This window comes from Zootoca vivipara, chromosome 13 (assembly GCF_963506605.1).
Source record: "Zootoca vivipara chromosome 13, rZooViv1.1, whole genome shotgun sequence".
Lineage (NCBI taxonomy): Eukaryota > Metazoa > Chordata > Lepidosauria > Squamata > Lacertidae > Zootoca > Zootoca vivipara.
Window position 1 is genome coordinate 47,456,690 of NC_083288.1, and position 22,323 is coordinate 47,479,012.

At 44.4% G+C, this 22,323-nt stretch overlaps 1 gene segment (V, D, J or C); it reads left to right on the forward strand.

Moving 5' to 3' along the window:
- The first annotated feature begins 8,201 nt into the window (after nucleotides 1-8,201).
- Nucleotides 8,202-21,337, forward strand: LOC118078114 (Ig mu chain C region membrane-bound form-like). The segment is given in 6 exon segments: nucleotides 8,202-8,337; nucleotides 12,939-13,244; nucleotides 14,233-14,556; nucleotides 15,379-15,714; nucleotides 16,703-17,035; nucleotides 21,177-21,337. Coding segments are annotated over 5 exon segments (1,305 nt in total).
- Nucleotides 21,338-22,323: the final 986 nt, after the last annotated feature.

Sequence of the window (22,323 nt, forward strand, 5' to 3'; positions counted from 1 at the left end):
AACCAAGATCATGGCCACTGGTCCCATCACCTCCTGGCAAATAGAAGGGGAAGAAATGGAGGCAGTGAGAGATTTTACCTTCTTGGGCTCCTTGATCACTGCAGATGGTGACAGCAGTCACGAAATTAAAAGACGCCTGCTTCTTGGGAGAAAAGCAATGACAAACCTAGACAGCATCTTAAAAAGCAGAGACATCACCTTGCCGACAAAGGTCCGTATAGTTAAAGCTATGGTTTTCCCAGTAGTGATGTATGGAAGTGAGAGTTGGACCATAAAGAAGGCTGATCGCCGAAGAATTGATGCTTTTGAATTATGGTGCTGGAGGAGACTCTTGAGAGTCCCATGGACTGCAAGAAGATCAAACCTATCCATTCTTAAGGAAATCAGCCCTGAGTGCTCCCTGGAAGGACAGATCGTGAAGCTGAGGCTCCAATACTTTGGCCACCTCATGAGAAGAGAAGAATCCTTGGAAAAGACCCTGATGTTGGGAAAGATTGAGGGCACTAGGAGAAGGGGACGTCAGAGGACAAGATGGTTGGACAGTGTTCTCGAAGCTACCAACATGAGTTTGACCAAACTGCGGGAGGCAGTGGAAGACAGGAGTGCCTGGCGTGCTATGGTCCATGGGGTCACGAAGAGTCGGACACGACTAAACGACTAAACAACAACATAAGGAGAGGAGTTTTTCATGGATGGCACCATGTATAAGCAAGGAGTTTTTCATGGATGGCACCAAGCACATGCCCTTTCCAATGCTATTCTACTGGAGAGAGTTCTGGGCATTTTTAAATCTCCAGCAGTCAAATCAATGAAGATCAAAAGTTCTCAGCTTTTTATCTTTCCCACTTGGCTTGCATATTGCAAAATATTGGCCAAAGTTTCCCTGTGCTGTGCTGAATTACTTTTCAAGGTTGCATTAGTTTCGTGTTTGAGAAGGGTTGAAACTTTATCCTATCACATTTGCATTACATTGTCCTCTGCTCCTGGACCACAAAGCACCAACAATTATAACTTGACTTATCCTAGGATCACAGTCAGGCTCATTTGGTGCTAATCAGCTGCTTAGCATGGTCATAGCTAACTGCATGAACCACTTCGCATTACTTTGTGTTACTATAATCTGTATAAAAGCAATGCATTGTATTGTATTCTATTGCACTGTACCAATTCGCATTGATTTATAAAATGAACCTAAGGGTGCACAGTATAAACATTATACTATAACACCCCTGGGTTTGGTGCTGAGTTTGTCTATATTAATTTCTGTCCTCCCATTGCTTCTGATTGTAATAATTTCACCTTGTATGCTATTGCACTCCATTGTATAAGTCTTCATTCAAATTAGACATATCAAACTTCAGCTGCTACATAAACTTCTATTAACCATGCATTGTTGTCGATTCTCAGTCTTCTTCAAAGCACTGGATGGGAGGGCACCCATTGGGACACAAATGCCTCTTTTCAGGAATTCTCCTAAAACAGGGATGGGGAATCTTTATCACGCTGAGGGCCACATTCCATTCTGGGCAACCTTTCAAGGACCACATGTTAGTGGCGGGCAGGGCCAGGGGCAAAAGAGCAACAACTGAAAATGTTAGCTTTGTACAATAGACTAGCTTCTACACATACTCACACGCCTGCCTTTATTCTCCATCTCAGCAACCAAGAGATCAAGGCACATTCAAGGTGGACAAAAACAGCCCAGGAGAGTGCAAAGCAGTGAGGGGGTGGTGCTTGGGAGGGAGTATGGTGTAGGGAGAGTTCAGAGCACCAAGCAGAAATGCTTGGAGGGCCACATTCAGACCCCAGGTCTGAGGCTTCCCAACTCCATCCTAAAATATGTCTACTGTATGTAACTCACCATGGAATAGTGGTAAAATTTTCACATACCAGAGCTGCATGCCACTCCAATCTTTGAGGGGTGCAAGATTCCAGGGGTTCATCTTTCCTTTCAGGAATGAGGAACAGTGAAGACTGTGGTGTTTTTACAATATATGGTTTACTACTACTACTACTACTACTATTACCAATAATAATAATAATAATTTTTTATTTGTACCCCACTCATCTCACTGGGTTCCTCCAGCCACTCTGGGAAGTGTACGGCATATAAAAAAACATAATAAAACCTTAAACCTTAAAAAAGCTTCGCTGTACAGGGCTGCCTTCATGTTTCCAAAATGTTATATAATTACTCATCTCCTTAACATCTGACGGGAGGACATTCCACAGGGTGGGTGTCACTACTGATAAGGCCCTTACACACATATACAACCTGAGCCTACAATGGAAGGCCACACAACATTGGCACTTCAAGAGGGTCTTGCTTCTTCCATAATCACAATTGTAGATTCAAAAAAGAAACAAATCATCGCACTCTAAGCCTCTCTCCAACTTGCCGTTTTTACCAGACTGCAACCTTTTTTTTCTCTATGTCACATCCCAGCCAACTCTAAATACTTTACCTTTACTTTCGCACCAAAAAAAAAAAAATCAATATAAAAACCATAAAAGACATAATAAAAATAAGAACAAAAACAAACACATTTAAATGGGCATCACATATCAATCAGCCAAAGGCCTGGTTGAAGAGGAACGTTTTTGCCTGGTGAAAGGGGTAAGGCACCAGCCGAACCTCCCCGGGGAGAGCATTCCACAAATGGGAAACCACTGCAGAGAAGGCCCGTTCTCATGTTGCCACCTTCCAAGCCTCTTGTGGAGGAGGCACACAAAGAAAGGCCTCAGAGGATGACCTCAGGGTCTGGTTAGGTTCATATGGAGAGAGGCAGTCCTTGAGGTATTGCGGTCCTGAGCCCTAGGCTTGTGCCTAGGGACCAACTGAATCCACCTCGTTTATCCTTCAGAGTACCACGTACAGCCCTTTCCAAGGCTTATCCAGTTTCAAGCTCCTGTTCTTTTTCCATTTGGGTTGTAAAACCTTACAAGGTTTCACAAAGTTTAACTCAAAGCTGCAGAATGTCAGGGGCATTGTGAGAAATGAAACGTATTGTGAGATCCAGTGACCTAATGCTGCGAAGAAGAAGAAGAAGAAGAAGAAGAAGAAGAAGAAGAAGAAGAAGAAGAAGAAGAAGAAGAAGAAGAGGAGGAGGAGGAGGAGGAGGAGGAGGAGGAGGAGGAGGAGGAGGAGGAGGAGGAGGAGGAGGAGGAGTTTGGATTTGATATCCCGCTTTATCACTACCCGAAGGAGTCTCAAAGCAGCTAACATTCTCCTTTCCCTTCCTCCCCTACAACAAACACACTGTGTGATGAGTGGCTCTGAGAGACTTCAGAGAAGTGTGACTAGCCCAAGGTCACCCAGCAGCTGCATGTGGAGGAGCGGGGACGCGAGTCCACCACTCTTAACCACTACACCACACTGGCACTGGTCTAGAATATATACATAATACATACATAATACATACATAAACATAGGTAAAGGATCCCCGGACAGTTAAGTCCTGTCAAAGGCGACTATGGGGTTGTGGTGCTCTTCTCTCTTTTAGGCTGAGGGAGCCGGCGTTTGTCCACAGACAGCTTTCCGGGTCATGTGAATAGCATGACTAAACCGCTACTGGTGCACGGAGTGCCAGAGTGCACGGAAATGCTGTTTACCTTCCCACTGCAGCGGTACCTATTTACCTGCTTGAACTGGCATGTTTTCAAACTGCTAGGTTGGCAGGAGCTGGGACAGAGCAATGGGAGCTCACCCCGTCGCAGTATTTGAACTGCCGACCTTCCGATCAGCAAGCCCAGGAGGCTCAGTGGTTTAGACCACAGTGCCATAAACATATACATGTATGTATATGTATATGTATATGTATATGTATATGTATATGTATATGTATATGTATATGTATATGTATATGTGAGGAGGGAACCGGAGTCAGTAGAGGTGCCAGATGAAAAGTGGGAAGGACTCCTGCACACACAACAAGAGGAAAGAATTTCAACAGGGACAACCTGCATGAAATTTCCACAACTATCCTCTCTCCTACACAACCTTTAGTGGTTCAGGTGCCCTGCACTTTTTCTTGCCTGGCCACCTTATGGGACCTTGCAGCTGCCTCAGGATACCAGATACTGACACCAAGAGAAATCTACATGCTGCCTTCCAAATGTTGTTGGGCTACAATTCCCACCATCTCCTGGTCACTGGTGATGCTGTCTGGGGCTGATTGGAGTCAATGACACCTGGAGGGCTACCCTTGCTGTAGACCAGGGTTCCTCAACCTCGGCCCTCCAGATGTTTTGATACTACAATTCCCATCATCCCTGACTACTGGTCCTGTTAGCTAGGGATCATGGGAATTGTAGGCCAAAAACATCTGGGGGGCCAAGGTTGAAGAAGCCTACTGTAGACGTTGCTATCACTGGAGCGGCTTCAGAACTTGCCTCCAACCCTGGTTTACATTTTCATTACTGAGGATTTGTTTTTGTTTGGGGGGGCAGTGGTTGGCTCTGTCAGTCTACACCAGGCATCCCCAAAGTTCGGCCCTCCAGATGTTTTGGACTACAATTCCCATCATCCCTGACCACTGGTCCTGTTAGCTAGGATCATGGGAATTGTAGGCCAAAACATCTGGAGGGCCGCAGTTTGGGGATGCCTGATCTACACACTGTAGGGAAAGGCATTAAATTCTGCCCCATCCCAGTTTGAGCTGTGTCTCAGTTTCCCCTGGTAGATATGCTCAATTCATAGAGTGTGCGGCTCGTACAAAATCAGCAAAACATGGTTGTTGCTTTCTCAGGCACTGAGAAACCCACCATTTGTAATCTGACGTTGACTCAGAACACATCAATTTGAGTTTCTATTCAAAGCCCCACACATCATATCTGTCCATCCCCTTCTGACCGCCAGCACTCGCCTTTAGCTCAAAGTGGAAACAGCAGATCACAGCTGTTGGTGAAAACAGCGCGCATCTGTTCTCAGGATGACTCACCAAAATGTCGGTGGGGGGGCCTTTCAGCCTTACCTGTATTGCAATCAGCAGCAAACCATCTTGGGGGGGGGGGGCATGGTTTTCAGCCCTTGCTGCACTTCATCCACTCATTCCTACCCTGAAAAACAATGTGCAATAGATTAAAGCTGGAAGGAATCTATTGAACATAACATTAATCAAATGTGGGAGGGATATTATAACTGCTTTCCAGAAAGAGAAATAGTAACCTCTCATCAGCACAATGACCATATGGTTAAGGTGCCATGTGTCTCCCCCCCCCCCAGCAGTACTCCTGCGACTCAAATGGCAGCCCGAGACAGAAAAGTTCAGCAAATGAAGCACCTCCCACCATTTTTTATCTATCCCAGGACAAGCTTCACCTGCTAAATGTCTGCATACCATGCAGCTATGAAAGAAGTCCTATTAACAGCTGAAATCTTTGGACTAGGCCTGGTCTCACCTCCACCAGGATCATATATTATTTCTCTCACCGTGAATATGGCCATAGCAGCCTACCCAGTACCACAATTTAGGAGGCAGGGCCCTATGTACACCTAGCAAACACACCTGACAAAAGCCACCAAAAGTCTTAAGGGAGATGAAGAAGACCTAATGTCCATACATGCGAACTGTCCTTAGTTGCCAAGGGCTAATCCCGGTTTCCGGTCACTCTCCCTGGAAAGTTGCTACACCTATTTGGTTCTCGGGGAGGGGGGGCATTTTGAAATGCTGTGCACTAGAGTTTGTCAGAGCAGAGGCCTCACCTTGCCGTCAAAGGTCCGTATAGTTAAAGCTATGGTTTTCCCAGTAGTGATGTATGGAAATGAGAGCTGGACCATCAAGAAGGCTGATCACCGAAGAATTGATGCTTTTGACTTATGGTGCTGGAGGAGACTCTTGAGAGTCCCATGGACTGCAAGAAGATCAAACCTATCCATTCTGAAGGAAATCAGCCCTGAGTGCTAACTGGAAGGGCAGATCCTGAAGATGAGGCTCCAATACTTTGGCCACCTCATGAGAAGAAAAGACCCTGATGTTAGGAAAGATTGAGGGCACAAGGAGAAGGGGATGACAGAGGATGAGATGGTTGGACAGTGTTCTCGAAGCTATCAACATGAGTTTGACCAAACTGCGGGAGGCAGTGGAAGACAGGAGTGCCTGGCGTGCTCTGGTCCATGGGGTCACGAAGAGTCGGACCAGACTAAACAACTAAACAACAACAACAGAGTTTGTCAGGTATGTAGCAGTGCAGTGCTCAGAGCCAAACTTTATGTGGTGGGGGCAGCTACACTGCAGCCACACGATATCGGTTGAAACCTTCATGGTTTCCCACTAAGATGCCTATGGACTGTTGCTTATTACGGGTGCTGAGAGTTGTTAGGAGACACACACCCTGCCCCACCCCCCAGACGGTTGCAATCTGCATGGTGGTTTAGCAATCAAACCGTCCTCCTGAGGAACTCTGGAATCTTTTTGCCATACCTCCCAAACCACAGTGAGAGGTGCACAGCTAGGACAAAACTAGGCCAGTTGTTTCATACATGCTCAGCGAAAGCGCAACCGTTGTCCTTCTCACTCAGAACAATTTTCCGCTCCTTGGAAATGGTAAATTCTAGAGGGGAGAGGAGTAACGGAGCAGCACCTCAACCCTCATCAGAATGTAGAGCAGGCATCCCCAAACTTCGGACCTCCAGATGTTTTGGACTACAATTCCCATCATTCCTGACCACAGGTCCTGTTAGCTAGGGATCATGGGAGTTGTAGGCCAAAACATCTGGAGGGCCGCAGTTTGGGGATGCCTGATGTAGAGGCTATGAAGACCACTTTGATTACTTCAATATTGTAACTTCAATATTAATTCTGGGCTGCATCAATAGGAGTATAGCATCTAGATCAAGGGAAGTAATAGTAACACTGTATTCTGCTCTGGTCAGACCTCACCTGGAGTACTGTGTCCACAGTTCAAGAAGGCACCACAGTTCAAGAAGGATATTGACAAGCTGGAACGTGTCCAGAGGAGGGCAACCAAAATGGTCAAAGGCCTGGAAACGATGCCTTATGAGGAACGGCTTAGGGAGCTGGGTATGTTTAGCCTGGAGAAGAGAAGGTTAAGGGGTGATATGATAGCCATGTTCAAATATATAAAAGGATGTCATATAGAGGAGGGAGAAAGGTTGTTTTCTGCTGCTCCAGAGAAGCGGACACAGAGCAATGGATTCAAAGTACAAGAAAGAAGATTCCACCTAAACATTAGGAAGAACTTCCTGACAGTAAGAGCTGTTCGGCAGTGGAATTTGCTACCAAGGAGTGTGGTGGAGTCTCCATCTTTGGAGGTCTTTCATAGAATCATAGAGTTGGAAGAGACAAGGGCCATCCAGTCCAACCCCCTGCCAAGCAGGAAACACCATCACAGCATTCTTGACATATGCCTGTCAAGCCTCTGCTTAAAGACCTCCAAAGAAGGAGACTCCACCAGGAGACTCCACCAGTCTTTAAGCAGAGGCTTGACAGGCATATGTCAAGAATGCTTTGATGGTGTTTTCTGCTTGGCAGGGGGTTGGACTGGACGGCCCTTGTGGTCTCTTCCTACTCTATGATTCTATGTTTGGCATTGAGTTGCAGCCAAATGCAATTTATTTCGTGAAGACTGAGTGGTCAGGTTCTACTGAGTCTCAGCTTCCTTTCGTATCTGCAGTCAGGTTCAATTGGCTAGCGCTCCTGGAATGGAAGCTGCCTTCTCTTTAGTACAGTCGTACCTTGGAAGTCGAACAGAATCCGTTCCTGAAGTCCGTTCGACTTCCAAAACATTCAGAAACCAAAGCGCGGCTTCTGATTGGCTGCAGGAATCCAATGCAGTAAGATGTGTGGGGTATAGATAGTAAAATTATCATAATGGAATGGGATGCCCCTATTTTCATCGGAGAAATGTTGGAGGGTATGGGAATACAGTAGTTGGTTTACCATTTATACTTTTCTTATAAGACTGTTGGCAGAAAGGAATAAATAAATTTTAGGGGGCAATATATGTGTGGAGGGGGGGGGGCTGTTTTGCCAGATTAACCCTAGCTCTGGAAATTTGGTTAGTGGGAAACCCCAAAATTTGAAAACAAGAAAACAAGGCAAGACAAATAAACTAGAAAAGGGGAAGTTCTTCCTCGGCAACAGTTTCACATGGCCACTTTTGGTTGCAAATTATAGCCCCCACCCCAGACATCACTCCACCACAATATGTTGTTTGTCTGTTTTCAGACCTTCATGTCAACACCAAGGACATCTACCACCACTTTCCATTTTTGGAGACAGTTTCTGAGAACATTAGGAGTAAACACTGAAGACTTCATAGAACTAAGATGACTTTCCAGGAGAAATGGACCGTTCAAGGTCAGCCTTTGATACGGTGAGTGAAAGGGGCCTACTTCCGGGCTTTGGGAAGATAGAAACATAAGAAAAGACTCTTTCTAGGATCGGTCAACTTTCATGGAAAGGATGTAGGTTGTAATAGGCTTGGGCATACATATTAGTATTTCCATTTGAATTCTGGTTTCTCATATTGATAGGCTTCCCAACTAATGCAGATTTTAACACTCGATTACTGCCACCTCCATGCTGAGCATAAGAGAAACTGAAACATAACAAAACTCCCCAGTAGCCACCTTAGGCCCATGTTCAGCTTGGAGCTGCGGTGTGTGATCTTTGCAGCACACTGGAAGGTAGCCTACCTCCAGCCCATCAGCCCAACACTTAAGCAAACTTTTCAGCTGACAGCTTAAGGGGGAGGAGGAGGGAGTAACTGGGCTGCCTGCAAGATGCTCATATAAGCACCTTGCTTCTCTGGGACATTTAATGTGTAATGTTGATTGATTTCAATTCTCACAATTTGGTAAATATCCCTAGTATCAGTAACCTTTCCCCTCACCCCTCTGCTTTAACATGCACAGCAATGGGGATGCCCCCGGGGAGCCGACGTTTTATGGGGAGATGCGCAAGGTCCCAACTGAATAGGTCTTGTGGCTGGAATATCGCATGTCCTCCACCATCCCTAAACTGTGACAAGAAGGAAGCCTCCCCAGCCAGCAGCACCCCTTTGGGAGGCAACACTGCAGAAGCTCAGCTGGGAGATGTGCAAGTCTTCTACATCTATTGTCCATTGAGGTGTCTATGGCCTCTAGGCGGGGCAAGAAAAGCTATTGGAACCTCTCTTGCCATCCAGTGCTCAGTTGGGGGTGGAGTAGGCAAGAGCTGGCTGGCACCCTGATCCTTTGCTGCTTTGGAAACGTTAGGGAAAGCACCCAGCAACCCCCTAGCTTCTCCGGAACTCACCAGTCAGATAGAACAGCATCCAGCTAGCAGCAATAATCAGGAGTGCTCAGCTAGGGAAACGAGGATTTGTGCTCCTTCAGCTACAGCATTGGAAATAACGGGAGGGGGAACTCCTAGAACCCACCTAGCTTCTCTGAAGCACACCACCTACCCGTGAGATGCTAGCTCTTTCAGATCCATAGCAGCTAAAGCTAGGCCAGGGAAGCAACAGGGCTGGGTGGCTCTTCTCTGAGCCGACGGGAAATGTTCCCGGCATCCTCATAGCTTTTCTGTAGCTAACCTCTGAGCTGGGATAAATGCGAGCTACTTAGACTAGTGCAGAGGTTGAGGGAGCAGCCGGTGTCTTTCTGAAGCTCAGTGCTGAGCTCAGGAAGTGTGGGATGGCTTCTGCTCAGCTATGCCTTTGGGGTAAGCTCCTAGGATCTCAGAAGCTCAGTGCTCAACTGAGAAACAAGCAAGCCATTCAGATCTACAGCAGCTATACCTGAAGCAGGGGAGCAACTCTCTCCAATGGCCAGTGGTCAGCTGGGGAAAAGTTTGGCATCCCATTGGGCTGCAGATTTGCAAAGGTTAGGAGTAACTTCTGGGAGCCTTTCACTCTCCTCCCTCCTTTATTTCAAAGCTGGGATATGAAAGCTTTCAAGTGTTGAGCTCCAACCACTACACCGCTAGGAAGATTGGAGGAGTGCTGGGGGTCTCAACCTTCCTTAAAATCAAACACTCGGCTTGGAGAGCTGTGTAGCTCCTGGCTTCAGTAAAGGCAGAGATTGCAAAGAGAGCACCTGAACCTCCCTACAGCCTGCAACTTTACTGGCATGTGTGCAAGATCTGAGCTCAGTGGTAGCTTTCAGTAAATTTCTAAGGTAGCAAACAGCTTCCTCTCCTCCCCGCTATTCTTGTAAGCAGGAATATGTGCCGTCCTTTCCATTCAGCCCAGTGAAGAGCAGTAGGCTCTCTTGTTTCTCTGAAGCAGTGTGCTTCAGCCCTAGACCCCAGAGAGTGGCTTTCTAGGGTTTCAGCCCAGGAGTATATTCCAACCCTTCCTTGAGGTTCTGTGAGTTGAACATGGGATTTCCTGCGTGCAGAGCAAATGTTCCATCACTGACCTGTGCTATCCCTGCTCTACCACTGAGCTACCCCTGTCCCCCAACACACAACTCTTGCTGGGTTTCTTATGAGCTTTTCTGCTGAGCGCAAGCCCCTTGGCTAATTGGGAGTCCTGGGAGGGAATATAGGGAAATGCTTCACCACTGAGCTATGGGCCTTCCTGAAAGGGCTAGGAGAACAATGTGGGTCTCTGAAAGCCAGTGCTCCCCCTGAAGACTGGTGTGATAGTCACCCAACTACAGATCGGGTTCAGGAATGGTAGGGGCTTCAAATTAACTCTGCCAGCTAAGGAGCAGCTTTAGGAAAACCTAGGGTTGAGCCACTGCCTTCCTTTACCCTTGTGGAAGCCCAGCATACAGCAAGTAGGTATGTCATAGAATTGTAGAGTTTGAAGGGTCATCGAGTCATTTATAGGCTTGCCTTATGCCCAGTTTTCAAGAGGTCTCAGCTAGCTTGCCCATTCAGCTGAGAAGTATGAAAATGCTGGGGAGGAACCAACACTCATTTAAAGGTTTTATCTAGGTTCTATCTACCCTTGCTTTCTGCAAACCTCTGGGTAGTTGGCTTTCCACAACAGCACCTGAGCCTCTCTCATGTGAGTTTTATCTTTTGGAAGACTGGTCTCAGCTGACTCCTTCCTGGTGTTGTAGACTCAGGTGTAAGTGATGCAGTTCTCAGAAGCTGCAGAGATCTCTCTAGTGCAGGCATCCCCAAACTTCGGCCCTCCAGATGTTTTGGACTACAATTCCCATCACCCCCGACCACTGGTCCTGTTAGCTAGGGATCATGGGAGTTGTAGGCCAAAACATCTGGAGGGCTGAAGTTTGGGGATGCCTGCTCTAGTGTTTCTGAAAGCAACTGTTCCACACAGTGAGGGCTTGATGGTGAGGGGTGACTTGCAGGTGTGTGAGGCACCCACAAAACTGCAAGTTGTTGTTTAGTCATTTAGTCGTGTCCGACTCTTCGTGACCCCATGGACCAGAGCACGCCAGGCACTCCTGTCTTCCACTGCCTCCCGCAGCTTGGTCAAACTCTTGTTCATAGCTGCGAGAACACTGTCCAACAACTGGTCTTGTCCCAGCCTCCCTGAAGCTTGGCATACTCAGCCAAGAGACACATAAGCCTTCGGCACCAATTCTGGAAAAGCTGTGAGGCATCTGAGCTCTCCTCAGTACCCTTGTGGAATCAGCACTTAGCTAGGAGGTGAACCAGTCTCAAGTCCCTTCCTGCAGAAGTGCTGTATATCTCTCTGGGTATATATGTGTTTTGAAGGGGAAAATATTCTGTGACTTCTGTGACTGCCAGAGTTCGAGAGGCCTTGTATTGTTATTAGTATGGCCACATTCACACTATACAGTTGAAGCGTTCCAATACTACTTTAAACAGTCATGGCTTCCCCCAAAGAATTCTGGGGGTTGTAGTTTGTTGTTAAGGGTGCTGAGAGTCGAAAGGAGGCCCCCATTCACCTCAAAGTGTTATCGCTGACAAAGTTCCCTTTCGAGAGGGACTGGTTGTTAAACCACTCCAGAAATTATACTTCTGGGAGGGGGCTAGGGGTCTCCCAACATCTCTCTGCACCATTGACAAACTAAACCTCCCTGGATTCTTTGGGGGAAGCCATGACTGTTTAAAAATGGCATGGTGTAAGAATATGGCACATATTTCAGACAGATATACATGCTTGGTGATTGGTTGTGGGCTGTGAGAGAATTTCTTAGGTGGGACCTGGGTTAGGTACATTTATTCTGATTGGGCTGGGTGATAGCAGATGCTGATTGGCTGGAGGTTATAGAGTGGTGAGTTAATTGTCAGTTAGGAAAGACGTTGGGATGTGACAGCTGAGATGGGGAAAAGGGAGCTGAAGAGAGACATGTGAGGAAGAGACGAAAATACAGCTGAGGCCTGAATATTCATACCCACTGTTTTATTAACACTCGTCTGGTGAAGATCAGTATAATGGGTCCAGTGGTTGAGGTGGGGCTTGTCCTGTGTCTAGAAATCATGAGTTCTACTTCTCCCACCCTTTCTGAGAATGGGTCCTAGCGTTTCCCCCTGCCACTTCTCCCAAGAAAACTCGCTGTTCGCCACTGAATCAGAACAATCCCAGAAAAAAAACGATAGATGGTGTTTGTTCTAATTCAGTGATAAACAACTGGTTTCCCCCCTGGGGATAGTGACAGGACAAGTGGAAGTGTGGATGGAGAAGCCATCCTGTGTAAAGGTCTTACCAAAATAAGGTTGAAGAAGTGGGGTTTTTTTTAAAGTTGGCTAAACTGTCCAACCTGTCAGAAATGCAACCACAGAATCTTGGGCAGTCAGAGGTAGAATGCACCCAAGGACCTGCCTGGATTTATGCATTTTATTTTATTTAACAAAAATTATATACTGCTTGATTGTAGGAAAACCTCAAAGCAGCTTACAATAAATATTAAAGTTATAAATAAAAGCAGTTAAAAACAATTTTAAACTTTGAGAGATAATTAAAATAGCTCAGCTCAGATAAGCAATCCCAGCTACAAATAAAGCATCTTTTTTATTTAAAAAAAACACCTAATTTTTTTGTTTCCTCAGCTTGCCAATCTGCTCCACATGTCTTTCCTCTCATTCCATCTTCTGGGAGTATCTCTCACAATGGAAGCATCACTATTGGTTGCTTGGCCCAGGATTTCCTGCCTGGCTCAGTCACTTTCTCTTGGGATAATGATGAAGACGAGGCAATCGAGTTTATGGAATTTCCTTCTTTCTTCAACTCCCGTGGGACTTTCACTGCAAGCTCCCAGGCAGTTGTCCCTGCTGCAGCTTGGAAGCATTTTAATCCATTCTACTGCAAGACTATTCACTCTCTTGGGAACAGAACAGAAGAAATTGTCCGTTCCAGTAAGTGAATTTATTTGTCTACAAAATACAAGATTTCCCAGCAGCCAGGGGAAATCTCAAACCAGGAGATTAGCAGAAAGGAGTCAGAAAGTGCTAGGGAACTCTTAAAAGACCAAATGTTTGATTTCTGCATGGTCTTTTATGTCTGGATTTTCCTGTTGCATCAGCCATGTGTGTGTGTGTGTGTGTGTGTGTGTGTGTGCGCGCACACACACACACACACACACTCTTTTTCCCCCTTTCAAATATGGCAACCCTATAACTAGCTAGTTCCTAAAGGATCACATACTGGTCTGTCATCTTAACACAATTAATAATTACCTAAGTTCAGAAGTACTGTAAATGTTTTTCTGCATAGGGTGAATATTAATTTATGTAAAAGAGGGCAAGCATTTCAAATCTGTTTGAAACCTGGCCCCTAATCCAAGATACAGTGGTACCTCTACTTACGAATTTAATGCGTTCCGAACGCACGTTTGCAAGTCGAAAAAAAATGCATTGGAATGCATTGGAATAAAAATTCGTAAGTCGAAGCAACCCTATCTAAAAATTCGTAAATAGAAAAAATCCTATCTAAACCGCATTCAAGATGGCGGACGGAGCTCCATTCGTAAGTAGAAACATTTGTAAGTAGAGTTATTCGTAAGTAGAGGTGCCACTGTATAGGTGAATAGGATACGATTGCCTTGTAGCATGGGAAATGAGTTTGTCATGTGCTCAACAATGCTCTTATTCTGTCATTCTTACTCTCTCATTCATTCTGAGAGTGAGCCTTCACTCTGTGGGATGAATCCAGTTCGGCCCTTCCGCCCGTTGATTTAAATGGATGCGGAAATGCTTGTCTAGACGCACAACCTTCTAGAAGACAATCTCATGAGTCTTGTGGATGAGGGTTCCTCAGTAGACCTGGATCTGCAGTTCCCCTTGAGTTGCTAGATTCATCTGCAATAAATTTGTTTACTTTCTGCCACTTTCCTTCCTTCTGCAGTAGTGCGCCCAGACTCTCCGCCTAACATTATCATCAGCGCACCACTCCTAAAGGATTTTGCGGGGTCCCCCTTGAATGCCACCATCACCTGCACTGCTACAAATCTGCACACTCAGAAGACCACAATCCAGTGGCTGAGGGATGGAAAAGTTCTTGAATCTGATGACCCCACCACCATACGAATCTCAAAGTGCAGCTACAGCGTGAGGAGTGAGATACGAATCACTAAGAACGACTGGGACAATGGCAAGAAGTTCTCCTGCAAAGTGTCCAATGAGAGATTCAGTGGGATAAAGAACGTCAGCAGACCCTTTATTTGTGGCGGTAAGTTATTATATTCCATCAGAGCACCGGAAAGCTGGTTGAAACATTCAAGACAACAGGGGCATCTTTCATTTCTGTCAAAAGGAAGAAGCGCTCAGTGTATATGGTTGAATTCTGAACATGGTAGAATTATTAGCTTTGGGCTAAAACTGAGGTAAGAGTTCATGAAAATGTACATATGCCAAAATGCTCAACAAGAGGTGAAAATCCTCTACAGAGCATAATTACAATAGGTAAGCAGATTTTACGGCAAGGTCTGAAGGCACTTAAGCACCATAGTCCAGCAGTGTTATCCTTCAGCATATGGTAGGATACTGCTGAGATACATAGCTCCAACCTTAGCTTCAGTGTTATTTGAGACCTCAGTCTATATTATGGTACTCATAGTCTCCATACTTTATGCTGATCCAATTCTGACATTATTTTGAGGGGCGGGAGGAATTCGTTTTCTTTCTTTCCCCTTCAAAATATAGTCCGGCGCCCCACAAGATCTGAGGAACAGTGGACCACTACCCCCCTGCTGAAAAAGTTTGCTGACCCCTGGTGTAGAATCATTGACTCTGGCAAATCTATGGATCACCAAGGAAAGGAACTTGTGCAGCAACTAGCAATGTTTCCCATCTACAAGCCCTCTCACACACCCCTTGAATATGGCACTATCGTGGGAAAGCGAAATTCTCTATTCTGACTTGGACATAAGCTATGGAATAGGATGTTTGAATCAGATATATGTTGGGGTTGTCATAAGTGCAAGCAGGTTGGATCTCAATGTTCTATGGATCTCAATGTTCTATGGATCTCAATGTTCTTCTTACTTCTTAGGTCTTTCCATCCCTGTCACGGTTGATACCATCCAACCTTCCTATGCTGATATTTACCAGACCAAGTCAGCCAAGCTGACTTGCAGAATTTCCAACATACCCGATGAGCAAGACTTTAAGGAGCTGAACGTCACCTGGACAAGAGCATCGGATGACAAACCCCTGGACACTACACTTGAAACGTATCACGATGAAGACAACAGCGATCTGATATACGCTGATGCAGTAGCTACTGTGTGTGTAGACGAGTGGGAAAAAGGAGAAACTTTCAACTGCAAAATTATTCACCCAGATTTATTTCCTTCAATGGAAGTCAGGTCCCTGCGCAAGCCTCAAGGTAGGTGCCTATTTTACATCAGCTCACAACAGAAGATTAAGCAACCCTCGGTGTCATTGATTTCAGCAGTTACGTTCTGTCTTCACAATCATTTAACACAAACTATCCTAACATGGTGTTCTCCCCAGATGTTCTGGACTATAACTTCCAAAATCACCGATTATGGGGCGTAGTGGCTGGGACTGATGAGCTTTGTGGTCCAAAACATCTGGAGCGCACCAGTTTGTGGAAGGGGGAGTTAACACCCATCTGAATCTAAGCAACGTTGTTGGAATTAATAAGCTATCCTTCCAATGACTGCCCAACAGACATGTACGGTATGGGCTTCCATGTGCCTAAGGGTCTCAGACAGGCAGCAAAAAGAGAACATCAACTTAGCCCCTAGCATGCTGTCAAAAATCCTTAGTATTGTCCATATGACTTAATGGGTGATAAGTTATATGAGGCTGCTCTTAGAGTAGATCAGACATCCCCAAACTTTGGCCCTCCAGATGTTTTGGACTACAATTCCCATCATCCCTGACCACTGGTCCTGTTAGCTAGGGATCATGGGAGCTGTAGGCCAAAACATCTGGACGGCCACAGTTTGGGGATGCCTGGAATAGATGAAGCCCCTATTCTCAGCCCACCTTAGCAATGAAGAGATGAGTTTGACCCCACTTGCCTAATGGGACCGTTTCTATATAAGCCATAGTCTCTCTGTCTCTCTTGTGCTCTTCCACTCTTTTTACACAGAGAGAGCAGCGGACCACGTCATCACTGTCTTTAATAATAATAAAAAACCCACATTTAGAAAGCCATTGCATCAAAACTCTGATCTGGTCATCTTTGATGATTGTCCATTTCACCTCCTAGAAGGCTTCTGCCATTCTTCTTATAGGTTTTTCTGACTCTAACCATACAAACGAGGTCAGTTAGGAAAAGAAGGAAACAGATGGTTAGCAATGCATTTTACATTCTCTTCATCCTCCCTCCTTTAACCTTCCAGATGGCAACCCCTCTGCTCCACATATCTACATCCTTCCTCCTCCTCCGGATCAGCTGGCTCTGCAGGAAACAGCCACCGTCACTTGTTTGATGAAACATTTCTCCCCTAGTGAGTTCTTTGTCAAATGGCTGCGGAATGGTGAGCCCGTGGATGCTTCCGAATACTTCACCAACACAGCCACCCAGGAGTCCAAGACACCCAAGCGGTATTATGCCTATAGCATGCTGAACGTCAACGCAGAAGAGTGGAATTCTGGAACTGCTTACACTTGCGTGGTGGGGCATGAGATGTTGCCCCTCCAGACGTCTCAGAAGACCATAGACAAGAATACGGGTAAACCAACCATTGTCAACGTCTCCCTCGTGCTCTCCGACACCGCCAGCACTTGCCAATAACCATTCTTCTCAAGCCTCCTGCAGATCTTTCACAGCTTCCTAATTCTGCCAGCATCTGCCTTCCCTTCTTGTGTCTCCATTTGTTTAATTATTGGCCTTTTTGTGGAGGAAAAGAGGGGTGATGTACCCTAAATGATGTAGAATTAACTGGCCACACCTTTCTGAAATAAAATAATACTTTGAAATAAAGAAAGTTTATCGTACTACAAGGAGACAAATCTGGATTGTTGTTGGAAATTCTGACAAAATGATAAAAACAAATAATTTTCAATCATACAAACATTATGATGGGATATAAAGATTCCACTTTCGGCACCTTCTCAACTATGATCTGGAATTTTCAAGGGATGATAGACACCCAATTAGACACCTATACTTCCCTTGTGTGTGTGTGTGCTTGCATTGCAAGTATCAGATTTGTCAACCTCACCATACCTTTCCCTTGCTACCTCTTTGGCCTTTACTCTTATAGCTTTGTCTCCCATTACTTTCACTTCTCCACAAACACAAACATCACAGTTGTCTTTCTTCTAAATGATTGAATCCTCCATGTGGGATGGAGAATATCTGTTTGAGGTGTCTAGGACCACACATTTATTATTTCACTCCTAAGGATATAATGGTGCCGACGTCGTTGTTTAATTTAGAGCACTCCAAGGATGTTTCGGTGTAAAATTCCCCTGAAGAACCAAAAGAAGCTGCTCAGGGCCATGCAGAGAATGTTTCATGACATGTCTTGCATGTCGCTTTTAAAAGTATGATTGTAGAAACAAATTGACATCTTTAATGGCTCTTCAGAGGGAACTCTATGTCCACACATTGCAGGTGCTTTGAAAAGGGGGCTTAACACCAACACAAAAACACCAATTTTGGCAACACTTTTATTTTTAACTTAGTGGGGATTTTCCCCAAAAAAGTTAAAGGTAAATCCATTTTAAAGGAGGGATTAGGGTAGCCTTTTAATGCTGATGACATCATGTGGAAGTAGCCAACAAATTGCACAGGCTAGGAACAGCCTTCCCACTAGAATGGCTGGAAGTGCGCCAGTCTTTCTCACATAGCAATGACATTGCAAAAACCTTTCCATAAGCATAACTAACACATTAAAACAACGTGATAGCAGAGTTCTTCTAATATCAACACACTGACGCGCAAATAAACATTTATAAATATCATGCATAGAAAGCAGTGATTTTTCAGTTTCTGCAAGCACACACAGGTTTATCATTCTGCAACCCTGATCCACCTTATCTTTATTTTTGTACTGCATCTCAAAGCAAAGACTAAAGAAAGTAATTAAACATGTATGCATAAACAATCACAATTTAGGTGGACCTAGGACACTGGATGCTTCCATTTATGTTCACCACAGCACACATTTAACAAGTTCCAAATGCACAATATGATAATGGTGACATTGATGCCATCAGAGAAGTTTCCCATGTGTCAGTGAACTGCATATTTGAGGTTTCTTTGCAAAACCTAGAGCAGGCATCCCCAAACTGCGGCCCTCCAGATGTTTTGGCCTACAACTCCCATTATCTGTAGCTAAGAGGACCAGTGGTCAGGGATGAAGGGAATTGTAGTCCAAAACATCTGGAGGGCCGAAGTTTGGGGATACCTGACCTAGAGAATATATCTAAAAAAAAGAATCATCTTTTTGTCCACGATCATCTAAAGCTTGAAAAACGTAGCTTTGCAATTTCCAAAAATCACTTTGCCCATTGTGTTGAAAAGATCTAGAGCTTCATTAACATAGGAAGTAATCTAAACCTCTAGTACAAAGTAAAGGAAAAAAATGTTATGGTTGCATTTGTTGTGACTGACAATGGCTACTACCCACAAGGGCTGTGCTCCACCACCACTATTGGAGGCAATATGTCTCTGAATACCAGTTGCACACCAATACGCTTTAATTCTCTCACAAGGCACAGCAAGAGAGACACACAGGACAAAACTAAGCCAGTTGTTTCATTTCAGTTTGACAAAAGTGCAGCCATTGTTCCTTCCCACCCAGAACCATTTCCCACTCCTTCTTGGAAATGGTGTAGAGAGCAGAGGAGGAACTGAGCAGCAGCAGCAGTCCACAGCAGAATGTAGAGGCTGTGAAGAAAGCCTTGATTACTTCAGTCATTGTTGCTTGGTAATGAGTTGCAGCCAAATGCAATTTCTTTTGGGTGGGAACAGCCAGCAGATGGGTTCTATTGATGCTCAGCTTCCTTTCATATTAGGACACAGGTTAAATTAGATAGTTAGTGCTCCTGGAGAGGGAACTGCCTTCTCTTGTAGCATGTGACTTGAGTCATTTGTTCTGCTGACAACTTACTGCACTAAACCCACCATCTGCCTCTGTTAAACCAAGGTTTAGATCAGACATCCCCAAACTGCGGCCCTCCAGATGTTTATTATATATATATATATATATATATATATATATATATATATATATATAATGATTTTTAATTTAAAAAATTCTTAAAATAATCACAACAAAGAATAACACAACAAACTATAAAGAAAAACACTACAATAACAACAACAAAGAAAAAATAAACACAAAAATTCAAATTACTTATTCCTTTTTCCTTCACATTATATATGTGGACCCCCTCGGGCTCCCTTCTACTGCGGTTCTTTAACAAATTGAATTTTTAGCAATTTCTGAAACATTTTAATCACATTTTCTAAACTTATTTTACTCCTTTCTACTTAACATATACATACATCCACAGTTTCTTTTTTAACTTAATTCTTTATATGTAACTTTTACATATTTTTTTTAAATATAGCTTAAAATCTTTCCATTCTTCTTCTGTCGTTTCTTCTCCCTGGTTGCGGATTCTTCCAGTCATCTCAGCCAGTTCCATAAACTCCATCATCTTCATCTGCCAGTCATCAACTGTTCGCCCTCCAGATGTTTTAGCCTACAACTCCCATGATCCCTAGCTAACAGGACCAGTGGTCGGGGAAGATGGGAATTGTAGTCCAAAACATCTGGAGGGCTGAAGTTTGGAGGTGCCTGGTTTAGATTGTGCACTCATATTGCTGAGGATAAAATCTGAAAGGGGGTAGGGGAGGCTAGTAACTGCACTCATGTCCACAAGATACAGCACACCAGTATAACAGAATGAGCTGAGTTCTGAATATATAAATGTAAGTTCAACCTTCAGCTCAGTCACAAAGAATACTGTGGCTTTGGGCAAGCTACTTTATCTCTCATTCCATCTCACCTGCACTACTAGCAACAGTTGAGATACTCATTGGAATGCAATTTGTAGGTTCATAAGTGTTGCACAGAATGCTAAAGCATTCGATCATTTCGGAAGGTGGAGATCCATACCCTGTGGCAGACCATTGGTTGGAAAATTCCAAATGAAACCCATGTGTGATTCATAAGATAAACTCTCAAAAATGCACCTCAAGGCTAAGACATCTCTTCCCTCTGTAGAGTGCATTTCAATATTACTGTCCACTCTCAGATCCTAAACACTTTTATTACACTGTAAATAAAAAAAAAAAATCAGAATGATAGGCTCTGCTTGCAACTTATAGTAGAGTACAATATCCAATGCTGTCAAGAACGACACAAAAATCATTCAGGCCGGGTGGTCTGTTATTGCAAAACTACTAGGGCTCTTTGACTCCCTTCAGCAAGCAAGCTGTGCCATGCAGAACTCCTAAAAGTGCTATAGTTCCCTCAACATGAGCTCAGCTCAGCTCATGTTGGATATAGGTCAAACCAACACCATGTTGCCATCACAACCAAAGGCAGAGACACTAAAGCATTTGCAACATCTGTGATTTTGCCCTTCGGTGTAGCATGCCTCCATCCCTTCGCTAAATCAGCTCCTCTTTCCCCTGTCTATCCCTGACTCCACATGCCACTTGGCGTTGTCAAGATTGGATTGTGCCCAGTCTAAAGACAGAATTGTCTTGTTTCCCAGTGTGCCTCTTTCACATTCCTTTCCCAGTTCCCCACAAAAGTAACCTACTTTTCTCTCCCGTGTCACTTCGCTACACTGAGACCTCCCCATCTTTCTAAACTCCAGAAGAATCTGACCTGCATGTATTGTCCAAAGCTTACCTAGATGGGTTCATAGACGCTGACAACGGCTATGAAGAGCTCGAAAGCCTGTCATCAATCCTTTCCACTTTCATCATTTTCTTCCTCGTGAGCCTTTTCTACAGTGTCACCGTGACTGTCATCAAGGTAAAAATGCAAGACGGGGTTCTGAAGTAAAAGGCCTTTGATCATGCTTTGCAACTGAGGACGAATAGTAACTCACTTATAGCTGGTAGGGTAAGAAACTTCAATGGTTTCCATGGGGGTGAGACCAAGCTAAGGTTCAAGAATATATGATACAGTGGTACCTCGGTTTAAGAACAATCCTGTTTATGAACGATTCAGTTTACGAACTTCGCAAAACCGGAAGTAGTGTTCTGGTTTGCGAACTTTACCTCGGTCTACAAACGGAAACCAAACAGTGGAAGGGCAGTGGCCGCAGGAGACAACATTAGGGAAAGCACGCGTCGGTTTAAGAACGGATTTGGTTTTATGAACGGACTTCAGGAACAGATTAAGTTCGTAAACTAAGGTACCACTGTATTTTGCAAAGCGTTAGGGTTACGTATATAAGTCAAAGGACTATTTTTCTTAGACAATCCCCGTGTGTATATCATGTAAACATAGGACAATTTTTCAGAAATGCAGATTAAACTCTCCCCCTCACTGTGTGGGTATTTTATTTCATCAATTTCATATAGAGCCTCTGCAGATCTAACCATCTAACTGCGAGTGAGGTAGATGAGCCCTGCCAGTCCTGATTGCCCAATAAAAATATCTCCCCATGCTATTGGAATAGAGTTTTATTCCATCACTAAATGGCAGTGATGAATGGGACAGCAAGCTGTGAAAGAGTGGAGGGCTGTATGGCTTTATTTTTGTCCAGGCAAACATTAATTATGGTTGAAACAAAATATAAAAAATCCCTCCAGGAATATTTAGTTAGTTAGATAGTTAGTTAGTTAGATTTGTTTCGACCATGGCAGACCAACACAGCTACCTACCTGTAACATTAATTATGGTTGTTTTCCAATTCCAGGTGAAATAACAAAGTGAAGGGTCATCTGAAGATGGACAATAAGTTGTCTAACATAAAAGACTGTATATTCCTTCAGTTTCTTTCATCAGCAGCATAATCAAGGGACTTAATATTTCTCCCTTCA